The sequence below is a fragment of the Bombyx mandarina genome, chromosome 11, assembly GCF_030267445.1.
Source record: "Bombyx mandarina strain Sakado chromosome 11, ASM3026744v2".
In the NCBI taxonomy this organism is placed as follows: domain Eukaryota; kingdom Metazoa; phylum Arthropoda; class Insecta; order Lepidoptera; family Bombycidae; genus Bombyx; species Bombyx mandarina.
The window spans coordinates 15,267,425-15,275,649 of NC_143218.1; the positions used below are offsets into that span (position 1 = coordinate 15,267,425).

General features: G+C 35.6%; 1 protein-coding gene across 2 annotated transcripts; it reads left to right on the plus strand.

The window, feature by feature from the left end:
- Window positions 1-8,225, plus strand: LOC114241417 (uncharacterized). Of its 2 annotated transcripts, XM_089731063.1 has the most exons (7): window positions 45-154; window positions 438-684; window positions 2,821-2,941; window positions 3,658-5,785; window positions 5,887-6,167; window positions 7,745-7,949; window positions 8,035-8,225. In XM_089731063.1, the coding sequence occupies exons 2-7, from the start codon at window positions 456-458 to the stop codon at window positions 8,119-8,121; spliced, it is 3,051 nt and encodes a 1,016-aa protein (XP_089587189.1). In that variant the 5' UTR covers window positions 45-154; window positions 438-455; the 3' UTR covers window positions 8,122-8,225. The 2 variants fall into 2 exon arrangements, with proteins under 2 accessions (XP_028028052.2, XP_089587189.1); XM_028172251.2 differs by having other exon boundaries at window positions 1-684.

Sequence of the window (8,225 nt, forward strand, 5' to 3'; positions counted from 1 at the left end):
ACAATTCAACATCAAATTCAAATTTTCTTTAAAACGGTTACGGTATTCATAAAAAGTTGGTTGTTAACGTAAATAACTGTAGAACGTGTGTTAATTTATTTAGTTTAGAGCAGCTTAAGCCGATTAATGATTCAAAAAAATACCACGATTTATAGTTAGTGTTTATTATATTTGTGTTTGTTGTCGTGAGATGATAGATTTCAACGAAGCGTTATCTTAAAGTTGTCAAAAAAAAAATTAATCACATCAACCAAATATAAATATGTAGTATATCCTTAAAACATATTGCATTCTCCGAAATGTTGTGTGTAACCCGATACGGACTTCGAGGGTGTCACTGAATTTATAATGTTCAAACTCTTCGAAATTCAGCAAGCAAGCAAACCGAATACTGATAATTTACAGTTACTACGGAACAGTTACATTTTCTTCTGTAGAGTTTAATAAAAGCAACAATGCCAAGTTCAAAGATACCATCGCCCGCGCGCTCCCAAGGTTCTCTGCTAACGCCGCGCCGCCACAGGACACGCAGTACCCGTAGCGTAGGCTCCCCAGCTCGTTCCAATACACCAAGCCGGCTGACTGCTATCATCATGCAAAACAAAGAGCCATCTTTCGTCTTATCACCACTTCCAACCCGAAGATCTGTATTAAATGATGACACTGAAGTGGAAGAACCACAACGTAAGTGAAATATTTAAATTAAGTATTAAAGCTATTTAAATCAAGAAAGTAAGCACAATGACTATTCATAAATTCAAACATTCTTTTGTTCTCTGGCCCTGCTACCAATACCGTCTTTACCATAAGGGCACACGGAGCCCGTGCCCAGGGCCCCCATTCTCAGGGGGCCCCGAAGGACCGACAATTTCTCTCACACATTTATTCTCAAAACATTTTTGTCGGGCACATTACACTTTTTTCACAAATCACTAATCTTATCAAATGGTATTTATAAGGCATATACTACGCCATTATGTATGGCATTATATATGTATGTATGTACACATGTATGTACGCCATCGATGACTGCACTATTCCTAATGTACAAATTAATAATATTTCCGAACGCATCCTACCTAATTTACTAAGTACACCATCGTAATCAAAAAACCAGCAGCATTCTAATATCATTAATGACATATTATATCATACTGTATTTGATTACCTATAACAAATGGTCATACTCAGTAAATTTTTTTTATTATAATTCGCTTTTTTTGCTTTCCAAAAGGGCCCCAAATTCTTGTGTGCCCAAGGGCCCTAATTTAGGACGTCCCTGCCTGCTACTCTCAGATAAATTATCTGGTAAAGAGATAATTAACAAGCCCAGTTTGTACTATTTTTCAAGCCTCTTGATCTCTTTTGGTGATATTCCTCTTGTGTTACAAAATGGTTAGAGATAGTTTTATTGTAACACAGCTATACAAGCTTGAAGGCAGCTCATACATTTGTGACTTGCTAAAAATTGAACACAGTCTAAGATAATTAGGTACTTTTGACTCCAAAATGGAAATGATAAAGTGTATACAATATTTGTTTATAAGCTAAACATAAATAGCATACAGTGAAAGCACTTTTCTTTTTGTTTTTTCTTGAGTTCACTTCTAAACTTTTGTGGTTCTATAAATAGTGTTATTTAATGGGCTTATTGCTAGAACCTTTTGCTCCAGCTGATTTGTGGTGTATTTACATTTGTTAGTGTATAAAACGAGGAAAATCTCTAGCATTGCTTGTCTTAATTTTTAGAAATGATTTCAATAGATGCAGTATAATACAAATCACACTTTGTTTGGCTATACTTCAGCATATTACTTAAATTTATTTTTTTTATACTGTAGTTTACATGATATACTATACAGTTACTTATTTTACCTCTCAATTTAAAAACTTAAGTTTCTAGCTAAAGTGCTTCACAATAGCATATATCAGTATGGAATAATAAATTATATAATAGATGGTCTATTGAAATATGCCACATCAATAGAAAAAGTTGAAGAATAAGCTTAAAAATTGAAATTAAAACACATCTTCATCCGTGCTGTGATGTCAACCAAGCCTTACATTAACAATACAAAAATTAACATAAAGAAAAACCAATACAAAAATAAAACTGATTCTAAAAATGCTCTAATGAAACCAGAGGATCCTAAAAGTGAGAGTAATGAGTCAGCTTGGTTATTTATCAGTTAATACTGGTATGTATGCTGATCACCTTACTCTGCAATTATTTCCCCATCATCTATTATTAGTATATCTACCTTATATTTCTACTTCCTTCATTGTACTAGTTTACGTTATCTCCCACAGCAGGTGACATTTTTTACAGTGTGGTGAAAGTTATGAAGTATCTGATATATGCTTAACAACAAAATAACCAAGTTCTTCTCCACTACGTGTTGTAGTAACTATGCACTACGAACTATCCAACTCGAGAAATAAAATATAATAAATATTTAGTGGAAAAAACTTATGAAAAATAATAATAAATCAAAAGCCAAGGAGACATTTTCACAAATGAATAAATAGTATTTTTGCATTTTTTAGAATTCATATCATACACATAGCTTAAACTAGTTTTAGAGTTTAATTCCATGTTTTATTGTCATCAAATTATTTCTGTTTTTAGAAATATTTTAGTTTTCATGATCACAAATGATTGAGAATGTAAAAGAAGTAAACCTTGAAAAGAGTTTTCATGAAAATTAAGTAGAATAAAATATCAAAATTGTACTTATAATTCATAACCATTGAGATTATGATGAATATGTCTTTTATTTAATCATTTGTTGCTAACTTTGGAAATTGAATTATTTATAGGTAAGAGCTGGTGGAGAAAATTGGATGAAAACTCCAGAGACATTCTCGAAGTATTGGAAGGAAATAAAGTTGGAGAAACATATGAAGCAGTTGAAGAAATACTTAATGTGGAAATACTGAGGTGAATATTTAATATAAGTGCTATTAAGTATCACAATCTAGACATTATCTTTACCTGATTAAAGCAACAGTAAAATATGTATTATAAACTGTTTTTTTTTAATATAAATTGTGAGAGTTGAACCAACTACAAACAACTCTGCACTTCACTTCTAAGAAAGACCTCAGTCACAAGAAGAAGATGGATAGAGCTGGATCATGCAAAATACCACTATCACCTTATAACATAGTGGACTAGTGATGATTGGCTATACTTACTATGGCCTATCACAGAGGGCGCCACCTGCATCTGCGGCCTGTATACCAGATTGAGTCAGAACAATTATAAGTGAGAGAAGACTTTAATATAATGATAAGATGCAAAGAGAGAATGAGTTGTCATTTTCGATCTTTTACCAATCCAAAACTCAAATAACGAAAAGAACCGCACGAAGGGTGCTTATCCTAATCCCACTAGTGTAGAGAGAAGAGTTATGCCATACCCTAAATATTCTTCTAAGACCTGTCAACAAACATCTCAAACATGTCGGTGTGTTCTGCGTCATGCTTACATCACAATGTGAATCAGTCAGTAAGTTCAACTATGGCACCAGCACTTCGCTATAAGCTCTATTTTAATGTGACACAGACACTCAACACAAATCAAACTGTTGTAAGAGCCTTGTGCTTTAATATAATCTTTCATTTATCCGTAAATCTTTCATTGTTTTTTTTCAGCCAAGAGAAAAAGAACTACACCTTAGATTTACCAGACAGTAGTGACAGTGAATCAATTAATAGTATAGTTATGCCACAAAGAAAGCTATTCATACAAAAAGAAAATGTACCTAAAAAAAAATTTGGGCAACTCATTGACAATAGAGAATCATTAGCTAATGTTGATAAAACAACAGCTCATGAGAAATCAGTCACTGTAACTACGAAAAGCCTCTTTCAAAACAATAAACGAAAGCGTGTATTTCCAGCAGCTGCATTAAACTTATCACCAAATAAAACTACAGTAGACAAAACAAAGCAATGTATTGTAGATCCTCCACAAAACCAAGCTCGAAACATATTCGGATATCGTCCAGCGGCTAAAAGAAAGAACATGTTTGCAGAGTTCATTGTTTCTGAGAGTGAAGACGAAATTTCCGAAATTCAACCAAAAGTCTTTGAATATCAAAAGCAATTCGAACATCGACGCTCTAGGGTTTCTAATTCGAGACCTATTAGAGAGACTTCACCTGCATCAAGTATAACAACTGATATGGAATTGGATGATTGGAAATATCTGCCATCTTCTACAATAGTTGAAAGTCATGACCAAAATCTCACAGAAACCCAAGCCAATACTATAGTTTTAAAAGAACACGATCCAAAGAAACAAGTATCAACTCAACATGCTCAACAACCAAATGATGAGGATCACGAAATGGTATGCGAGAATAATGTTGACCAAAAAATGTTTCAAGATAAAGAAACAGATAACAGACAACAAGGTATAACGCCTTACAACAATGACAGAGGAAATAATACTAGTAACAAGGATCAAACTCAAAAAGAAGCAGTTGAAGTAGAACATAGTCACAACGAGTTTCAAGAAAATCAACAAAACATTACTAACAAACAGAAAAACGCAGGAAATATAAGTAATGTCGACAATTCTGGCGAACAGGCCGATATTTTTACTCCACAGAATGAAGAAATTGTCGAGCAGGTAAATGAAAATAATGACTTCATAAAACCAGAGAATATTGGTAGTCAGAATAATATTGATATTGAAAAACACGCAAATAATGAAAAAAACAATCATGTTGAAGAAGTTGATCAAAATGCAGAAACTGAAGAAAAAATACATCATTCTAATAATACTGATATATCATCTGAACAAAATGCTGAAGTAATAGCTTCAAATGAGGAGGAACAAATGAACAGCCATGGAAATGAGACTGGTATAGAAGAATCGGATCAAAACGCAGAATCAGAAGCGTCGTGTGCTGAAGAAGAACAAGAAGAAACGGTTCATGAAGAATGTGAAAGTGAAGAAAATAATTCTGAACGAGCACTAGAAGATTCGACTGTCGAAAATAACGATGAAACGGAAATTCATGAGAGAAGTGGAGACCAAATTCGAGAATCAGATGAAGATTTAGAAATTGATGAAAATATGGAAAGAAGTGAATTAGGAAACGAATCCAACGCAAGTAATGACGATGAGCATTTGTATTTAAGTGATGATAATGATGATGAACCCGAAAACAGTGCCGGAGCTGATATAAATGTAAATGATAATAGCCCCAACACTGATAATATTGACAATAACGAAATCACAAATCGAAGTGAAACTCTTGAAAAAGTAAATTTACCTGAAGCTATTTTACACGATAAGAAAAATGAGTCTGACTTATTTACCATGCAGGGTAACAATACTGACCTTAGAAAAACTAAAAGCATGATGCTCATGAGTATCAGGCCAAGTTTGTTACCGCCCGTAGAAAGTACAAGTATGACAGATGGGACAAGAAATTCTAGTGCTGAGGGGTCTGGATGGGATTCTCACAGAACTACAAGGAGGACACTACGGCAAACATTTGGTAAAGATTTCACACCTCGAAAATCTTTACGAGCGTTAGTAATGGAAAAGTCTGCTAAGAGACAGACTGCACTTGTTGATGCCAAAGAAATTTCTAAAATGCCACAAGCAAATTCTACAGAGATCCCGGAATTTAATGATGACTACCATGAAGCAGAGGAATCAATCGAACCAACAAATCATGAAATATCTAAAAATACTCGTCAAGCAACCTTAGAAATATATTTGCAGAAAATAAAGAAAAGCAACATGGAGAAAAACATGAGAATAGTAAGTTATGTGCTAACTTATTATAAGTTGCATATTTTCACAACATAAATAATTTAAAAAAGTCTAGTATTACTTAATTAATTTACCTTATTATTTACCAGGAAAAAGAAGTAAGAAACTCCCTTAAAGCCATGAAACAATGCAAACAAGATGTAAATATTTTCAAAGTCCCCTCCAAGCCATTATTTGCAAGACATTCCACAAAACCAGTTCAAAACAAAAATAAAGGGAGAGAAATGAAATCATCAATGCCACTGGGTGATCTACCCCCTGAACTGCTGGAGGATATGAAATATAAACCACCAAAAAGATATCAACCAAAGAACGCTTCATGGACTACAAAGAGATTGTACAAGTACTTGGAAGACAAATTAGAACCGAAGTAAGTTTTCGCCGTTTTCCGAAATTGTTAAAACTACGATAAGTTGACTATAAAACAACTTCGCTATAGTTAAATATTTTATAGTAACGATCAGAAATAAATTAGTCATAAGAGATATTTTACTGTAGAAAAAGGTATCAGTGATTCCTGAATAGGACAATAAAAAACTGTGATGGAAATAATAGATCTGTTTGTTAATTAACTGAGACACGTAGTCCAATCTCGTGTTATGGACTAAAGTCTGCAAGTTGCCTTTATCATAAATTATATAATAACAATTTATGATCTTGCTAAAACAAACCGAGAAGTTGTTAACTTAGCAAATGAATTTTTCTGCTTATGTTAAGGCTTATGCTAATGTTACTGTTGGTAGGACGTCTTGTGAGTCCGCATGGGTAGGTACACCGTCCTACCTATTTCTGCCGTGAAGCGGTAATGCATTTCGGTTTGAAGGGTGGGACAGCCGTTGTACTGTAAAAACTAAGACCTTAGAACTCATATCTCGAGATTAGTGGCGGCATTTACGTTGTTGTAGATGACTGAGTTTTTTTTTTTGGGCTGGTTGCTAAACCTCCTACGAGGTCCCCGCGCCTAGGGGGCTTGTGGGGTATGTGGAATTGGTCAACGAATGCGACGCGGGCCCAAAGATGTTTTTAGGGCCCTACCGCACTAAACGACTCCCCTGCACTCTTACACCCGACGTCCAATCTCCGTCCGGGGTCACGACCCGGTCAGAGTAGGGGGGTTCCCGCGGTCAACATTACAACCAGACACGCGGCGCCACCTCGAAGACGCCCGACCGACGGGTCGTCGAAGCGATAGTCGACGATGACTATGGGCTCCATAGACCACTTAACACCATGCCATCCATCTAAGCAATAACAGAAAGGGCAATTGTTAAAGCACTATTATTAACAGTCGATAAACTGCTTCAACGTTTTTTAAGCTATTGCATAGCTTTTATCGCGGGCCTTGAGCGCGGCGACCGAATCATGAAATTCCGTATCGAAAAAAACCTTACACCCCTCACTCCGCCTACCATGTAGGTCGCGTTCAACACATTCACACGTTGCGCTTGTGCAGTGTTTGGGAATAAGCGCGTGGCGTAACGTCACACTGCATGCGCATAATGAAAAGTCTGCCCATCTCTCTCTCGCGCGGTCTAGCTTATGAGTGTGAGGGGGACAGTTAAGGTTTTGCTTTTATTAATGTTTAATATAGCGTGGTCTTGTTTTATTATTGTTTTAATATTAAATTATCATTGTCTAATTATAATTGCATAAGTTGATAAAAAATGCTATGCAATAGCTTTACAGCGACAGATCCCGAGTGCCACACATTTTTTTTTTATTGCTTAGATGGGTGGGCGAGCTCACAGCCCACTTCGTGTTATTTGGTCACTGAAACCCATAGACATCAACGACGTAAATGGCCACCCACCTTGAGATTTGAGTTCTAAGGTCTCAAGTATAGTTACAACGGCTGCCCCACCCAACGCATTACTGCTTCACGGCAGAAATAGGCAGGGCGGTGGTACCTACAGGGTGGTGGTTACATTTGTTGTTTTTATTTTCTAGATACGACTACAAGGCCAGAGTTCGAGCCGAGAAGCTTGTTGAAACGATCTACCATTTCACTAAAGAGGTAAAAAAGCACGAGGTGGCACCTAACGACGCAGTAGACGTGCTCAAACACGAGATGGCGCGCTTAGATATCGTCAAAACACACTTTGACTTCTATCAGTTCTTCCACGACTTTATGCCCCGAGAAATAAGGGTTAAAGTAAGCTGTTTTTTCTTTTTTCATATTTTCAATTAACTAGCTTGAAACCGTGTAGTGTAATAAAGCAATGTAACTTAAATTACAGGTCGTACCCGACATAGTGAACAAGATCACGATACCAAGAAACGGAGTTTTTTCTGAGATTCTAAGTGGGCATGCTTTACATGCGTAATTTTAGTTGAACTATTGTTGTTGACCTCTATTTAAAATGAAGTGATTCTAATTGATAATTAAATACGTTAGAAAAAAATGTAGATGTTTCTTTGACAACTTGAA

Coding starts and splice junctions, on each gene's coding strand:
- LOC114241417 (XM_028172251.2), top strand. CDS start 456: ATGCCAAGTTCAAAGATACCATCGCCCGCGCGCTCCCAAGGTTCTCTG. Junction 6,168..7,744: donor GAAGACAAATTAGAACCGAA/GTAAGTTTTCGC, acceptor TTTATTTTCTAG/ATACGACTACAAGGCCAGAG. Junction 7,950..8,034: donor CCCGAGAAATAAGGGTTAAA/GTAAGCTGTTTT, acceptor CTTAAATTACAG/GTCGTACCCGACATAGTGAA.